This window comes from Phodopus roborovskii, unplaced genomic scaffold, assembly GCF_943737965.1.
Source record: "Phodopus roborovskii unplaced genomic scaffold, PHOROB, whole genome shotgun sequence".
Lineage (NCBI taxonomy): Eukaryota > Metazoa > Chordata > Mammalia > Rodentia > Cricetidae > Phodopus > Phodopus roborovskii.
In genome coordinates, this window is record NW_026126540.1 from 30,768,108 (window position 1) to 30,786,381 (window position 18,274).

At 40.5% G+C, this 18,274-nt stretch overlaps 1 protein-coding gene across 1 annotated transcript in view; it reads left to right on the top strand.

Annotated features, from left to right (window-relative positions):
- Spag17 (sperm associated antigen 17) overlaps positions 1 to 18,274 on the top strand; it is a 211,951-nt gene that overhangs the window by 59,123 nt on the left and 134,554 nt on the right. The window contains exons 4-5 of the mRNA XM_051199526.1: positions 5,218 to 5,349; positions 16,956 to 17,142. Coding sequence (XP_051055483.1) covers positions 5,218 to 5,349; positions 16,956 to 17,142 — 319 coding nt within the window. The remainder of the gene's footprint in view (positions 1 to 5,217; positions 5,350 to 16,955; positions 17,143 to 18,274) is intronic.

Genomic DNA, 18,274 nt, shown 5'->3' on the forward strand with positions numbered 1-18,274 from the left:
AATAAAAAAATTTCAATTCCCTGACTTCTAGCAATATTTGGCTAATCATTAGACACCAACACAGCAGTCATATCTTACAGTACAGGTAAAGAACATTTCAATTATTACTACATCCACATTCAGATAAAAGTATCACTATCAATATAGACAAAGATGAAAAGTTGAAGAATACCCCATGTTGGTGATGGTGGACAACAGACCCACTCATGACATGTTGGTATTAACAAATATGCTACTAGTAAGAATATATGGACACCTAATATTTAAAAAATTTCCTGCATATGTACCTAATTAAGTGACCAGCACACATACAAAAGAAAACTACTGTGTGCTCATATATATATATATATGAGCAAAACATGTCAGTACAGCAAATTATCCCAGATGTCTTTACATAAAAACACAAGCCATAAATAATTTACTCATACAAATACGATACTTGTATAAAACATGAAGTGTGTGTGTGTGTGTGTATGTGTGTGTAAAGAGAGAGAGAGACAGAGACAGAGAGAGAGAGAGGTTTATACATGTACAGGGAATTATGGAAGGCAGAACGTGGATTGGTTCATACTGGTCTTCTCTAGAAAGAGGTCTGGTACAAGAGTTGGGGAGATAGTCTCTTTTTACTGCACAGCCTCTTCTACTGTTGAGATGTTTTCACCACGGAAATGGATAATGAATCAATCATACACTGTGAAAATCAGTTACCCAAAAGAAGGGGATAGTGAACACTTATATATACATTAGATCCTCTGTATCCAAAAGCTTTTTTGCTAAGCTCTGTGCTTGTTTGGGCAGCACTGATCTCTAGTTGGAGATTCTGGTCTTGTGTGCTGGATTATCCACCTAATTCTTAGTCATTTGCCCAAAGAAAAGGGGCTAATTATAAGTCACACTTTGTAAATTGCCACAGTTAGAGCAAACTTCCATAGCCCTAAGGAAAAAAAAAACTCATAACCATTGGATCTTTCCCTATAAGGGGAACCCATAGCTATTTAAAGCTACTGAAAGAAATGGCTTCCCTTGGCCTTCTACCTCCCCCTTTCTCTCACACACATAGCCACTCCTTGCCATCTCCTTCATAGCTTGCTTTAAAATTTCTCTCCAGGCAGAAGAACTGCACATCCAAAATCTATGCAGAACTTCAGCACTCACTTGAGATAAAGTGTGAATGTTAAGCAGTAAACAAGCTGTCCCATGTGGTAAGCACACATGGGGAAATCATGCAGAAACCTCATATTTTTCTATCCATCCATCTATCCAGTTGCCATGGGAATGGAGGAACCAATTCTAAGCACAGGGAAAGCATCAGCCTGTGCTTAGTATGTGAGGAGGTGCTACAAAATGAAGGAGTGCTTGAGGGAGCACTAGTATCTCTGGGTGAGCCTGACTGATCTCCAGACAAGGGAAGGATGTTATGAGAAAGGGTTTTCCTTGCTGGCCTGGGCCCACCTCTGCGACAGCCCTGATTAACACACAGAGACAATGTATTAGATATAAATCTGTTGGCCAGTTACTAGTTTCTTATCAGCTATTTCTGTCTTAATTATTAAACCATTTCTATTAATCTAAGTACTTCCACTTGATCTTATCTTACCAGAGAGAGAGGCTGGCATTCTTCTCTCTCTGTCCTCCATCTTGAATCTCCTCCCTACTCCTTCCTCTCCCCTTCTAGTCTCCTAATCCCGCCTACCTTGCTTTCCTATTGGCCAACAGTGCTTTATTCATTAACCAATAAGAGAAACATATTTACAGAATTACATCTCCCATCAGAAGGATTTAGCTTCTTTTTTTATTTTTATTATTTCAAATCATTAGATGGCAAATATGATGGAGTCCTCTTCATGCACAATTGTAGAGACAGGTATTGTTCTTGCTTAGTGTATTCAGAATCTCAAAGCATCCTAAGGGAAAGGGCATCCAACCACACTTTCAAAGCACTCTTCAGTCTATAAATATGTCCCTTATCCACTGTAATGCTTGACATTCTTCTACATTGACCTTCACCAGTATAGGTTATATTCAGTCATGACCTAAAGCCTTCTCATGTGAACAGGTCCTTCCACTTGTAGTCATGACCTTCCAAGCTCCCAGGCCTCTGAGGCCTCACTTCACCAGTTTTCACCATTTTAATGAATCTCATTCACCCCTGTGATTCATGTTGAGTTTCTGACTCAAGCCAAGCATATTTGTTTGGTACTGGGGTCCAATGAGTGCCCAGGTTCAGATCCATCTATGACTGCTTTCCTAACCAATTTGGGAAACCTAGATCTTTGATTGCAGCCAGCTTCCTGCTGCCATGGTCCATCGAGTCTACCCAGACTTACAGCCCTTGTTATCCTGCTATCAGATACACACACCCACTCACACGCAGAGGGAAAAGAGGAGCACACAGACTGAAATAAACACAAAAAGAGATATACATACCCAGACATGTGTAAACACATTGATCTTAACTCTTAACTCCAGGACAAATAAGCTTACTCTAAGTGCTGAAAGGTAGAAAGTTGGTTCTTTTTTTTTTTTTTTTTTTTTTTTTTTGATTATCACACATAAGCCTTTCCAAAGTGAAAAATCCCTTTCAGTTATTAATTCCCTAAAAGGCATCCTTCAGGCAAAGACTTGTTTTTCATCTGAAATCCAAATCCTGATTTCTTACTCTACATCTGTGAGTAACAGTGTGAGAAGAGGCAACCACTGGTGGGAACTCATGTACACAGACCCTTTCTTTGCTGCTTCTCCTGGGGACACCCCACAAACCACTAGAAAATGTTCCATCTCAAGTTCGAAGTTGGCATAGACTTGTTTGCCTTAATTTCATTTATTATTCTAAGGACATTCAAAAGAGCCATATCTAGAGTCACGTCACTTCAGAGAAAGCCCAGAAGACAGGTGTGCCTAGGCTTTGCCATCACTGGTGGTGCTTGAGCCGCTTTCAGGCTGAGCCGTCTGTGGACACGTCTGGCACTAAGTGGTTTCTCTGTGACCTATCAGGGCCAGCCAGAAGGAAGTGTTCCACAGGGCTACATCACCCTCTACTGTAGCCACTTTGTATCTACAGCTCATAGATTGCCAGGTGCCTGCTGTCTCAGCCTTTCCCATCACCTATCTGCCCATAAGAATAAGATATCACTGCTCCTTTGATGATACGCCAGGCATTTATTGAAACCCAGCATGCTACAGTTTTCAGATATGTAAATTAACTTTTATGGCCTGCAAAATGCTTCTCTCTGGGAACTATTGGTTGTGCTACTAGTACATTTTAACCCAATGAGATAATGTTCATGGACTCCTGGAGTCAAGAGGCTAGGAACTACATCTGGACACATCCCTTCATTACCTGGACACTTGGTAAGCTTCACCCAAACCTTTTTGGGCACAGGTGAGAATCCTATCTTTGTAGATCACCAGGAGAATACTGAGCTACCCCTCTGGGTAGCCTGCTCTAGCACTGACTCCCTTCAATGCTGTCATGATCCCTGCACTTCACAAGAATGTTTCATGCCAGACAGCCATGAGCTTGAAATCCCCAAATTTGGCTATTTGGGACCAGATGTCACAAAGCAGCCTGATTGTCAACACACTATTCAGCCTCTATTGAAAAATGACATTTCAAACCAAACTTTGACGCTCACCCTTGGGGTTGGGCCAGTCACACAGATTCATCTTATAGTGAGTTCCTGGACAGCAGTCCCCTTTAGAGTCCCAGAACATCTTGGATCTGGTCACCATTAAAGGCAGAGGATCTGCAAGTGTTCTGTCCATTTTCTTGATCCCTAAAATCACCAATCATGGCCTTTCAATGACTTGTGCCAGCGAGACAGAACCTGCCCTGAAAAGCCAGCATTGTTCTTTCTGGGGAGCGCTCGTATCCCCCCATCACCCCTCCCCTACCTTCAGCTTTGGGGTTTCTGGTTTGCTCCTTTGGCTTTGGGAAGGGAAAGCTTTAAAGACCTCCCCTTCCTGGGTTTCTCATCTGTATGGTCTCTACAAAGTCCAGTTATATTTTGGCATGTGAAGATCCACAGGGTCTTCTCCATTGTGGAGCAAAATGTGCACCTCCCTTCATTAAGCAATTTCCTTTGGCAAAGGGGAAAGTCAGAGAGAACCGACTGGTCATGGAAACCCTGACCCAAGAACTAGTGTGAGCCTTAGACAAGACACAGCTCCGGAGAAACAGTGCACACGGTCATTGTCTGAGACCAAGAACCTGAAATTGACACCATATGCTCTGGAGGAGTCATTGCTCTGAGGGGTGGGGGGAGAAAAGCCACATGTCAGAACATTTTAGCAACACCTAATCCATCTCAAGGTTATAAATAAATATGATGCTCCTTTAAAAGCAAAAGTTGAAAAATCTCTAACTAGATTGCTTCTGTGACAATCCTTCAGGCAGGAGTGGACTTCATTAGGGAGACAACAGGAATAGAGAAAAACGCATAACAACTTTTATGGTATATTTTACATGATTTTATTTTTTTTGCAGTAAATAAAGTGGTTATAGGGCTCCAAGGAAAAGGGCCCAGATGTTAGAAAGTTGTGTGAAATTTGGGGGAAACAAGCTGTAAAAAATACAGCCATAAAATAGGCTGTCAGTGCCACACATCTGGACAATACAGCTGTATGTTCCCAGTGCCTGTCGTCACCCAAAGAAAACTCAATAACCTCATTTCACCCCAATTAGTCTGCATACCAACAGGATCAGCATTAAGCTGCAAGGGGGTGGGGGGTGCAACATTCGTATGGTGGCCCTGTGTCAAGCAGCTTTTATCATTCACTTGGATATGGTCACCAAGAAATAAGAGACTGCCAACATAGTCATTTCCACTATTATAAAACTTGATTCTATTATAATGTCCTAATAAGTCAAAGTTTGACAATTTGAACTACTGGCTATCCCAAACAACAACAGACTTTCTGTAGCATGGAAATGACCCGTCAATCATCCCAGATGGAACCCTGCCTGTGTCTGCTTAGCACAGTTCTGGGAGTCTGACACCATCAGATGAAGTGCTCACTGCTTTGCTGGTGATGAATCTGATAACGAGACAACCCAATCTCAATAGCACTGGGCATATTTCCTATGGTTGTATTTGGCCAGTAATGACCTGTCTTTGCATTAAGACAAATACCACAAAATGTAAAGCAACATGTCATCCTCTTATCACTGATAGACTATAAAATATTACCTTTCCTAATAATCATGTTTCTTTATAGGTGTTGGTGGCAGCAAGAACAATTATGGATAGTGGAGAGAAACTTACCTTACCATTGATAGGGAAACTCTTGAAATTTCAACTTCTCCAGATTAAATTAAAGGACCAGCAAAGACGAGAAAATGAAAAAAAGGTACTGTACAGCACATGGTTCCCCAGAGCTCAGCAAGTACTGAGTGAAACACGGTTAATGGTGATTTCCCTTCCTAAGCCACTGTAGCATGTGACCTGGCAAACCTAAAAGTCACCTCTGCTCCATAGGGAAGGAGCTACTCAGATGTGTTTGAAGAATTGTGATAGATACATTAAAATAAGTCCTCTCATTTGTGAAAATGGCAACATTCAGGGCATGTAATCAAGGTGGTTCTATGGTAGAATCTTTATAATATTGTAGCAAGAATGAGACTCAGGAAAGAGCTATAGTCACAGCAAGTAAATATAAAAACAAGAGGGAAGAATCCTCAAGTCAGGACCTAACTATCTGCAATATTCACTCGAGTTTTTATTACAATGTGAAAGCACCACTACACCTTCATTGCTAAGTGACAGTTTCAGTAGCAATCCATCATTCCTGTTTCCAGACCCTCAACTGATCATTTTTTTTTCACATATGGAAACTTTCATTAACTTTGTCTATGGAAATCAACCAGCATGCCTTTTTTCACATTTGCATCTGAAAAAATATTTTAAAATACTTTCAGCAAAATGCCCAATTCAGAACCATTTGTTATGATCATTACTTGAAATGAGAAATGCCTTCCTCAGTTTTCAAGTCATGCTGAAATATGTTTGTGATGCCAAATTCTTCTGTGTGTGTGTGTGTGTGTGTGTGTGTGTGTGTGTGTGTGTGTGTGTATGCACATGCATGTGTGAAATGAATTGGAATGTGAATGCTTGGTGACCTTAAGTAGAAAGGACAAAATGTGGGAAAAAAGGATAATATATTCCCATAATGCTTTCCTTACCTTTGCAAAATCCTTAGACTTTCTAGATATCCCATTTGGCTGAGCTCCTGACTGGATAGTTGTAGTGATGATGATGATGGTGGTGGTGGTGGTGGTGGTGACATCACTTTGTACTTGCAATATAGGGCTCTGGGCTTTCCTAGGAGAATACCATATAGTATTTTGTTAGGGTGGTCCACTCTGTACCCAGGAAAATTCTAGTCACAGAATTGGCTGGTGTTAGTTTTCCATCCACTGATGCTCTTTCCATCATTGGTCACAGATTTGTACTTTAGAAAATTCTTAGAGAAGTTAAGTGTTAGCAAAGAAAATGTAGACAATTTGAAACTACTATAGCAATCTCTTCTTTTATGTTTTAAATGCCAATGTCACAGAAGAACTAGAATTATAAAAGGGAACTGAGCATTTGGTAAAATGGGCACACCTGTGCACAAACAGCATACGAAGTGTCACTTTATGTGTTAGCCATCCATTATAATTCAGTAACTGTTTACTACAATATTTTCAAATTTCAGCGAGCATTCTTAAAAATAGAATATCCCAGACACTTAGGAATTGTTTTAATGCATGAAGTGACATAACATATGCTTGTTATTCTTTTGCTCAGTATTTCTCAAAATTGTGAAGTATATTCACGTGGATAGGAGATTCTAGGGCTATGGAAAGAAGCCTGGATGACTTGTTGAAAAGTCTGAGTGTCTAATGACCCATGGCTTGAACTTTTAGATATTGAAAAAAAAAAAAAAAAGCATGAGACACAGTAAGAGAGCGCTGTGCAATTAAGAACCAACAATTACAGAATCTAATTTAATGTCCTTATTACCAGTGGTTCCCAGAGCACAAGTCCCTTGTGTCTGAGTTGAAACCATCTGAGTAGGTGCTAAATAAATCGATGAAAACTGATTGGAATAGATTACTCCCCAGAAAGTCCTCATTATAAATACGGGATGAAAGGAGTTGCTTGCGGGGTGAGGTAATCTATGTACATTTCGGCAACACAACCCAAGAGGTTAGTTGGAACAATTGAGGTTAATGCTTGTCAGCCAAAAGTCTGGCGGAGAGCAAAGTAAGCATGTACAACTGTATAGTCTGCTGTAGCTAACGAAAGTGTACTCACAGCAGGGAAGAGGATTTTCTTTCTCGCAGAACCCAGGAAAAGGTTCCGCTTTTGCAGAGGGAGTGAGTCTTCAGCTTTTCCAACCTTTCCATTAAGTCTACACAGATATTTGCTTTCATGTGCTAATTCTAGTATATTGCTTACATCTGTACAACTCCAAGAATGTCTTAAACCTTCTGTGTTTGATTTTTGGAAATGAACTTTCTAAAAAATGAATGCTTTAAAAAATTCATAGCAGTAATTATAGAAAATGCTATGGAAAGGATGAGGGCGCAGAGAACTAATCAAATTAGGTGTCTCTTGTCTTTTTGCCCCCACGGAACAGATGTAAAGTGTTGCTATATATTTGGTCCTATTTCCTGGACAAAACTTTTCTTTGACGTTAATAGTAAATTATACTTTCAAGTACCAGATAGAATAAAGATATTTTAGGCTCGGGTAAGTTGAAGAATGTGCTGCAGTTGTATCCGTCCATTGCTTTTCTTTCTGCTTTAAAAGAAAACTTGCTAGATTATTAACATCATGAAAAATATTAGAAAGAGGTACTCCGAAGAAAAAGTGTAAAACCTTTAGCACAGGGATTCCTAGGATACATGTGGCGGCTTCTAATTGTAAATAGGTTGAACCTGTTAGAAAAAAAATGCATCATTTGTTTGGAAACACTTTGATAATTAATTCCAGGCATATCAATATAGATATAGATACAGATGATCTATCGAGATACAGGCAATATACAGATTAGAAACATGCTCCATTGTATAAACATTTCTAACACTTCAGAACTTCTGAATATGATTATCCTGCATTATAATAATAAATTAAACTGTTTATTATGTCATAAAATTTGATTGGCAGTGTTTGCTCAGAAATGAATCTCCCTTATACCGTTATCTCATTGATCATCCTGCAGTTTTAGTCCTGCTGTTATCACCGTTTGTTAATTGATCAGCTCAGCAAACATTCGCTGAAACAAACATCTGTGGACACAGCGTACTAGGTGCAGACAACTGTCATAATATTCAGTATGGCTTTAAAACAAATCTCTTAGTTTTTGTTTTGAAGCATTTTGATTTAACTATTATATGAATTTCTATTTTCACTCACTGTGGCTTCTAATTAACTCTAACTTTTCTGTTACATATTAATTATAAGCACTCATTTAATTGTGAATTGTATCTCAGATTGAGAAACTAAAAGAAAATATTTAATGTTTAAAAAGTTAAAAATGGCTATGTCTACATTATAAAAGAAATCATTGACGTTTAATAGCTTTGATCAGTATAAATGGAGTATTCTATCTTTCAGAACTGAAATCAAAATATTTGCAAAGGCTTTCTGAAAAGATCATAATATATTTTAATTGTGTCTTTCATGGATGAATTATATCTGCTCCCATTTTCTTAAATTTTATAGCAAACGCTTTTATATGAAAGGGCTGCTCTTTCTGTTTGCACCTTATGTACTGAGTGCATGTTGCCTTATTTTCATATACACCACAATGGGGGAAGGACAGGCATAAAGAACTATAGATTGACAGTATCTAGTAAAACCTTCATTAAAAAAAATTTAAAGAGCCCAATTTTGATAATGCAGAGTAATGAAGCCCCACATAGCCTCCTCCCAACAAGAATCAGGGAGAAATTAAGAGAAGCTCCTACAGACATTCCCCAGCTTCCTCCAGTCAAAACCCCAAAAAGCTGGAAATCAGCCATCAAAATGCCATTTTTCGCGTGTGTTTTGTTTTAAAGGAAAGGCCGTGGGGACAGACCAGGAAATTACAGGCTGGTTAGTTTTGATTCAGTTGTGGTTAAATTCTTCAGAAACTATTTTAAGAAGTCAAACAGAGGAAGAGCAGGGGCTCTGTTTGGAGAGACCCTTGTGGTTCCGGGAAAGAAATAACTTGCCTCACTAGCTGGCTGGAATTCTTTGAGGCAGGATTATCAAAACGAAGATACAACCAACACAAATGGAAGATCTAAGGAAGCCCAAACCCCAACAATCCAGGAGAAATAAATGGCTCCCCAGCTGGCCTCTGCAAAACAGAGCTGTGCTTTGCTGGCTGTTTCGATTTTTCTTAATGAAAACTTCTCATACACTTCTAGAAAATTTTTAGAGTAAAAAATAGACGAGCCTTTTGAAATAGCAGTTAGTAATAGCGGCTACTATTATTGACCATTTCACTGTATTTTCAGACATGTCGATCATCTAATGTTTAAATGATTTAATGCGATTAGTACAATGAACAATTCCCAATTTGCAGATGGTGAGACTATGGGTGGTGGAAAGTTAAGCATTTCTAAAGGCTCTCGGTAGTTAGGAGTCAAATCACAACCATCTGATTGAATGGTGTGTTGTTAACCGCTGTGAACATCTCTTCTGTGTGTGTCAGTAATTCTGAAATGACCTCTGGGCTCTCATGCAGCCAAATGCTGTGGTCCAGTCATGTTACCTTGGGACTCAAGGCCTGCCAGGAAATCTGTCAACAGCCACTAACTACTTTTCATGTAACTTCCTGAGGTTCAATGTGGGGGACAGTTGTCAAGAAAAGGAAGAAAACTCACAGAAGATGCACACTATTGGGTTAATCAATCATTGATACCAAGGGCAATCATGCCTTGATTTCTAGTCCTTCCTTTCCAAGAAATCACCAAATCACTTGAGGAATGAGACTTTCTGAGACTATTCTACACACCATGTCTTCTTCTTACCCCTTTGGATGGTTAACTAGTATATTATTAGTTTACATGATATCAAAGTCTCTCTGGGCCATATATGATCCTGCCCACACCTCACCCACCACACACACACACACAGACACCCCCATGTTTTGATTCACCGAACTAGGAACTGCACCAATTACCTCTTAGTAATTGTAACTTCCTAGTTACAATTATAACTTAGTAACTTCCTAGTAATATTGTGTGGGGGTCTAGAGACTGTACTATTTGATCAGAAAGAAATACACTCCTAAGCATGAAATTTTTAAGTTTGTATTTATGTGTATGTGCCCTGGCAGTACAGAGGCCAGAAGAGGACATTAATCCCCTGGAGCTGTAGTTATATACAGACACTTGTGAGCTGCTCAGTGTGAGTGCTTGGAACCAAATTCAGGTCCTCTGGAGGGGCCGGGAGTGTTTTTCACCACTGAGCCCCACTGAGTATATATTTTCTTCACTCTAACACAGTGGTTCTCAACATGTAGGTTGTGACCCTTAGGGGGCTGACCGACCCTTTCACAAGGGACACTTAAGACCACCAGAAAACACAGATATTTAAACTATAATTCACGGCAGTAGCAAAACTACAGTTATGAAGTAGCAATGGAAATAACCTTATGGTTAAGGGACAAAACAACGGAACTGTATTAAAGTGTCACAACCTTGGAAAGGTCGAGGGCCACTGCTCTAACAGCTCTCTGGAGAAGCAGGTCTTACTTCAACTTCAGGCATCCTCAGGTCTTTGGAGGCAGAAATGATCTGGAGCACTAAGGAGTGGGAGGGAGAGTGGAGGAGAACCAACAGAAAATACATAAAAGAATACGTAAGGCATAACAGACACAATACCATACCGCAGTCCTGTTACTACCAGAAAACGGTTAATATTTGGTGTGCATTTTCTCTGTTTCTTGTTATGTTTTTGTGTCTTTATAGAACTGTAATCAAGGCGAAGTATTTCAGCAGTTCTATAAGTTAAAATGCATCATAATCTTGTTGTTATCACAGCATCCATATCCATTGCTTTTATTTGTTCTGTGAGTTTCCACTGCTTACTGTAATTTTCTTATTTGCCCTTCTTTCGTCAGACATAGATGTACTTTCTAAACTTGAGGGAATAAGTAATATATTTGGTAGTACACAGTGCTCAATGTTTCAATTAACTTATTTGGTATAGAGCCTCTTGTGTTTTCAAAGTTAACTGTGACCACTAGACACAGTTATTCTTTTTTAATGTCCCTGATCAATTAACTTGGAGATCACTTTGTGTCAAGCATCATCTTGGAGTTGATAGTATGATGGCTGATTAAAAATAAAGGAATTTCATAAAAATAACATTTTAAACTTATCTATGCCACACATGTATATGCTGAGTTTGAAGCACCCTTCCTCCCCTGTTAGCCTCTCTCATCCCTCTGTACTCCTCAATCCGTTTTTTTTTTTTTCCCTGTGAGGATAAAGAGGATTAATATTGTCTTACCCCATACACAATTTCTTTGCCTGTCTCTGGGGCTCCTGCTATCTCTAGAATCAGTCAAGTGAGCTAGTTTTTCTAGATGGTGAGAGGGTTCTCACCCAGCCTCTTATAAAGCACAAAATGGTTAGTTCAACTTCCACCAGCCTGCTTGCCATCCCTCTCTTTAATCTTATTGTGAATATCTTACTGTAGGCCACACATATGCCAGTTAGCTGTTGCCCATCATGTCCTTGGCTTTTACCACTGACCTCCCCATTCCTAGTGAAAAAAAAAAAAGTGAGAATGAGTGTCAATTATGTTTGAATGTTAACATCAAGATGTCATTTAGAAATAAAATACTATCTAAAACATTTGAAGTACCAAATAACTAGTCTGCTTTGTTACAGAAGAGGAATTTTTCTCTTGTTTTTAAAAAGATAGTAGTGTAACTGAAGATTCTGGGTAGATTCACTAGACAGTCAACTGAGTATTTGGGATGCTATAACTGTCTGCAGTTGTTGCTTTGTATGAGACCTCCACATCTGCTAAGTAGCTTAAACAGTTAAGAAATCCCTGTGCCTACCCAAAGCTCTCCCACAGTAGGTGGCATCCAGATGCCTTCTATTTATGCTGTGTTTTAACAAGAACGTATTCCCTGATGAACTTGACCCTCCATCCATATGCTAGGGAACATGTGTTCCACAAACATGGTAGGGGACAACTTTAGGGCTTCTCCCTGCCTGCATTTTGTCTTGAATGACAAAGTCTCCCTCAAAAAGTTTTTAAGCTATGAACAAGAAAAGTCAGAAAAAAAGAGTGTGTGAATGAGGGAAGTTAACCTGTAATTTAGGGTCCATTTCTGCTAAGTGTTCGTCCATTTGGGCTTGCTCCTCTTTTACTCCCAAATCCTATAACATAAACCTGTAGGTTAGAGAGAGATACATAAATAATAGACAAAGGAAAGGAAGATGAGAGTTGACCTTCCTGTGACAAGGAGCTTAGTAGAAATAGAAGGACCAATCTCAAACCAAGGAACTATGTTGGATCCTAGCTGTCAGTCATTGTCCAGAGGACATTGGGAGAGAAGTAGAAGCTGAGGCCAACCAGAGCCTCAGGGAAGTAGGAGGAGCTTATGGCCTCATATCACAGCAGCATGGTTGCTATTATGGCTTGGTGTGCTCAGACAAACTGTATGTCTTAATAGAAATTATGCATCTTGCTTTGTGAGATGAGATTAAAAGCATAACATCTGAACTCACCTTCCAAATGTCATTATTAAATACTGGCGCCAGAATTGGTCACTTCCTTTGAACTTGGGTTTATGATAAACCCATTTCTCTCTAAGTCCCCAAGAAAATTCATAGGAAACAATACTCAGGAGTTTATGAACTAATAACTTAGGGGGCAGGAATCATTTGTTCCCACTGTGCTCTGCAAATGCATGTAGAATGTTTAGCTATTTGAATGAGTGCATAAATCAATACAAGTTTATCCTTTAAAGTAGTTAAAATCATTTCCTTATCTCAGATCAAAGAATTACCCTAAGTCTTTGTTTTAAATTTCAGGTCTGAATTCACTGTGGCAAGGCTAAATACCCACCAAAGGCATTCACAGGGTTCTCCCATTGGTACATGTACCATCATCCAAAACTGTGCTTTCAGAAGCCCTGATGAGCCCTGCAGGCTAATTGGAATCAGGGCATGTCTATGCTCCAAGGACCCAGCGCAAACAACATGGGTTATGCAGCCCTCTGGCCTGGCATTCCCATTCAGTAACTTGGAAATGGAATAGTTGCTTGCCCCCACCAAGCTTTCTTCCTCCTTCGTAAAGTGAAGCTTACACTCCACCCATTGTACCTGCAAGGACATACAAGACGCAATGTCTGCTGTAAAACATGAACTCAGTAAATACAAATATCCTAATACTGATGATGACAGCTCTGATTAAAATAGCCATTTGTTAATTTACTACTGTAAATATTACTTTCAGGGCAGACTTATTGGCCTAAACTGAAATTTTTCTCCATGCAGAAAAATAAAAAGCTGCAGGGAGAACTGAACATGTAAGCTAGAGAGATGTGTTTAATGGTTTTCAGCCTGGGCCCCTATTGCAGCAGCCTGACCACAGGTACATGCCCAGTCTTCCAGACCCTCCTATTAGTCTTTCACTTGTCACTGCCCTCACACTTGAATCAGCACTAACATCTCTTTCGTGTGTGTGTGTGTGTGTGTGTGTGTGTGTGTGTGCATGTGTGTGTTTGCTTTTCTATTTTTCTCATTGTGAACAAGGCTCCTCATCATGGCTTCTTGGTTATCTAATAGTCATTTCCTTCATCCCACATCATTCCTGTGGTCCTATTATGACCCATCATCACTTAAGCTCTCACATTCTCTATCCTTGGGCGTGTCTTATCCTTCCCTCTTAACAATGGCCTAACAGTAACACCCACTCCATGCTCCACACACACACACACATTTTCTTCAACCCCACTGTAATTGCTGGTCCATCTGTCTCCATCTTTACCATTTCATGATTTTACTCCATGGTCCAGGTCATTGTAATTGAACCATGCTTTATAAAGTCTCATTCCCTTTACGATTATGAACTCAGTGACCCCTCTCACTCTTTTTGTGTCCATATCTGCGCAGATTAAAAAAAAAGACAGCTTGAGGCATTCAGAGGACCCAACATACTGGCTTTCTTTTCATCTCAGCATTGGCTGAGTTCTGCTATATATTTTTGTTGTTGTTGTTGTTGTTAATACACTTATTCTCTGACTGTCTGAGATGACCATGACACACTCTAACCTTGATCTTTGCCTGCTGAACTTTGCAACTGACCTTGTTTCCCATTTCTCTTGAAAAATGATAATGTCCTCTCAAAACCACACAGACCTCTTTCTTTCTTCCATCCACACCCAATCACCGAGCCTCTCTCAGTGGTTCCTAATGAAATAGAATTTTTTTCTTCCTAGTGAATTTGTCTTGAGATTTTCAGTTTTCCCTGTAAGTTCAATGTCTCTCTTTGTACTGGCTCATTCCATCAACCTGCAAATATAGCAGTTCCTGGATTTATGCACAAAGGTACATTCTTATCACAGCTTCATACCCACTGTCATCTGCTCATCCTAGTCCTCTTCACAACCAAATTTCTCAAAGCAGTTGTCCATACAAATGCTCTCCCTGGTGCCACAGTCTCCCTGTCTACCACCTCTACAAGCCACCATAGCTGTGCCTCTCGGTGTTACTCACAACTACCAAAACTAACAAATGCACCATCCTCTTCCTGTCCTGTTTGGTTTACTTACTCTCTCTTTTCATCTTCTACATTTGTTGTTGACCTTTTATTCACTTTTCCTTTTTTTGGAGGGGGGAGGATGGCTTCTTCTACTATACCAAATGTGTAAGTGTTGGAGTTCCCATGATGCAAAGCCCATTTTCAAGTTTCTTAGAAATTCTTATCCAAGTCAATTCATCTCTTCCCATTAAATTAGCTGACCCCTATTACTTCCTCTTGAATTTGTAACATCTCCTCTGAATGGAGAATGTGGCTCTTGGCGTCACAAGGCACCTCAAATATAGCATGAAAATAGTCATCCCAACCTAACTGAAAACCATTTCTCACCCAATCTTCACCTCAACAAGGACCACCGCCAAACCACCCAGTGGTTCAAACTCAAGTCTAGGGTGTTTTCCTTGACACTCCTCATCCCTAATCATTTGACCCTCATAGTTTCAACAACCAAAATAGATCTCAAAGTCATCTACTTTTCTCCACTTGACTAACACCTTGATGTAAGTCACTGTTAGGTTGTCTTTGAACTATGTCCAGTTTCCTTATTAGACTTTCTGATTTCTGTAAACTCCCCCACCTGCAAACCCTCAAGTTTTCCTCCTGAATTATCAATGAGGTATGGTTTCATTAGCCCCATCTGCAAAGCCCTGGGTGACCTGCCCATGCCTGACCATGCCTACCCTTGTTTTGGGCCACTTTGCCCCTTGCCCTGCTATATGCCTTTCAGTTCTCCAAACACACAGTTCCTTTATGCCCAGATACCTTTACACATGTCACATTTCCCTGCTTCTCATGTGCATTATGGCTCATTTTTCAGGGTTTCACTCAAGCACCTCCTGAGAGAAGACACTGCATCTGCCAACTCACGAGCGAAGTCTCCTCAATTGTGTTACTGTTTCTGTATTCACAAAAAAATTGTACTTCTATTTTTGTCTATTTGCTTACATATCTTTCTTCTCCCTTCGACTGAACTCTAAGAAGTAGTGCCTAGCCCTGCTGTGGGCACCAATTCTATCTAGAGCAGTGTCACACCCATGGAGCAGCCCCCTGCTGCTGTTTCTGTCTACTCAAAAAATGTCCACTGAATGAGCCATTGAGTAAATGGATGCCGGAGTCTCACAGGTTTTCACAATTCCTGTTCTTGCTGATATTTTCTCATTAAATTTAGTTCATTTTCACCACTGGGGACAAAATAAGAGAGACATAGAAACTGGTGGTTTTGACTTTGCCAATGTGCTCTTTCTCTTTTAACAGCCCCTGTCTGTCTGGCATGGGGCCGGTTTCTTGAACTGTGTCTTCCATCCCAAGGTTTATGCTGCTGCTGCTAAAGATGATGAGGAGGATGATGTTGTTGTTGCTGCTGCCGCTGCTGCTATTGCTGCTGTTAATGCCTCCATCTCTTCTAACATGTCCTTTTACCACTTGCATATGCTTCAAACACCTTAAATTTTCTTCATTTTCCAGAAGCAGTGGCATACTTTCACAGATTTTACCCATAGTGCTGTAAGCAGCAGCAGTAGCCTTCACAGATATTTGTTACCCACTGCTGCTGAGGAGCCAGCGCTGGGGAGGCAGTGTTGCCTACACTGAAACTCCCACGCTAGGCAGAAAATCCTTTGACACCAATGATACCAGTCATGAAGCCAAAGCTGGCCTGAGTTCTTCAGAGTCCTGGGCAGTCAAAATTCATGCAAAGTAGAGAGCAACCACCCTTCCATGGTGCAGCCTGTTAGATAAGTAGCAAAGCTTCCTATCTTCAACTTACACTACCTATGGTATCTGAGAAGTTTCCAAATTAGTTTCCATGGCATTCAGGAATGGATATCAAAGCCCAAAATAATGGTATAATATTTTAATTACATTTTGTTTTCAGTGTTGTTGTGCATGGAGAAACATAATAAAATCCACATATTGTAAATATTCTGTAGAGTCACCCTCTTGGACTAGTCCTTTAGTATCATTTTAGTGAGAATAAGCACAACTCAGCCCCAGATATGCCCATCACAACTTCACCTGGGAGTCTGCCCTGTCCTGACTTCATCATTGAATAAATGACACATGATAATGAGAATTCAGTAAAATAAAGGGTTGCTTTGACGATGTGCATTGGAGGATTGCTTTGGCTGAATTTGGGGAAACCTTTGCTTGTTCACGAGAATACTGGGAGGGTAAGAATGTAATCTCTCCTTCCAGATGATAGAAGAAAGGGCAAAGTCTGAAAAGGACAAAGGAAAAGTGAAATCTCCCAAGGAGAAGAAGGCCCCCAGTGCCAAGGCCGGGAAAGGAAAGGGAAAGGACCAGCCCGAGGCCACTGCTGCAGTGAAGAAGACCACCCAGTTAAAACGAAGGGGGGAAGATGATGACATCAAAACATACATTGGTCAGTGGGTGGTATCTTTCACCTGTTGCTTTATGGATCAGGATGTGGCTTCCATAATCACCCCAATAATCATACTCCATTATGTCTAGCCTTTTCATTTACTATGATGTCACAAATAGCTTGCACTCTGTGACACTTGGGTTGAAAATTATTTCTAATCCATGGATGGTTTTAGCAAATGTTTATTTAGCATGTGTCTCCATGGGCACTTTTACTTCATGAAAGCAAAGAATGAAATGGCAGTTGATTGGGCCACCAGGAAGCTTACAGTCTTGTTGAGTATATAATGGAAAGTCAAGTGTAATCATAGGCAATGTGAAAATGATCCAGCAAGATGGCTCCATTAGTAAAGTTCCTTACTCTTGGGCCTGACCATGTGCACACCATCTCCAGGCTTCTCATGGGTAGAAGGGGGGAACTCACTTCCACAAGCTGTCCCCCGGCCTTCTCAGATGGATTAGGGCACACACATACATGGCTGTGAGGCACACACAGAGTTAAGTAAATGGAATAAAAATTGATTCATGTGAGGAGCAGTAGCAATCAAATCTAATACTTTGAGATGCATGTAGAGCACAGATTCTATTTTACTTTAAAAAAATATTTTTCACTTTATTTACCAATCCCAGTTCCTCCTCCATCCCCACCTTCAACCTCCCTCCTTCCTCTTCCCAGCCCCTCCATCCACTACTCAGATAGGGTAAGGGTTTTCATGGGGAATTAACAAAGTCTGGCATGCCAAGTTGAGGCAGGACCAAGCCCCTCCCCTCTGTATCAAGGCTGAGCAAGGTATCCCATCAAAGGGAGTGGACTCCAAACAGCCAATTCATGTCCCTGAGATAGGTCCTGGTCCCACTGCCAGGACTCACTCCCAACAGATCAAGTCACATAACAGTCATTCATATTCAGAGGGTCTAGTTTGGTCTCATGCCCTTTCCCAGCTGTCAGTCCAGAGTCCACGAGCTCCCACTGGTCAGCTGTCTCTGTGGTTTTCCCCATCATGGTCTTGACTCCCCTCGTTCATATAACCCTCTTCCCTCTCTTCAACTGAGCTCCAGAAGCTCAACCCTGTGCTTGGCTGTGAGTCACTGAATCTGCTTCAATCAGTTACTGGATGTAGGTTCTATGATGA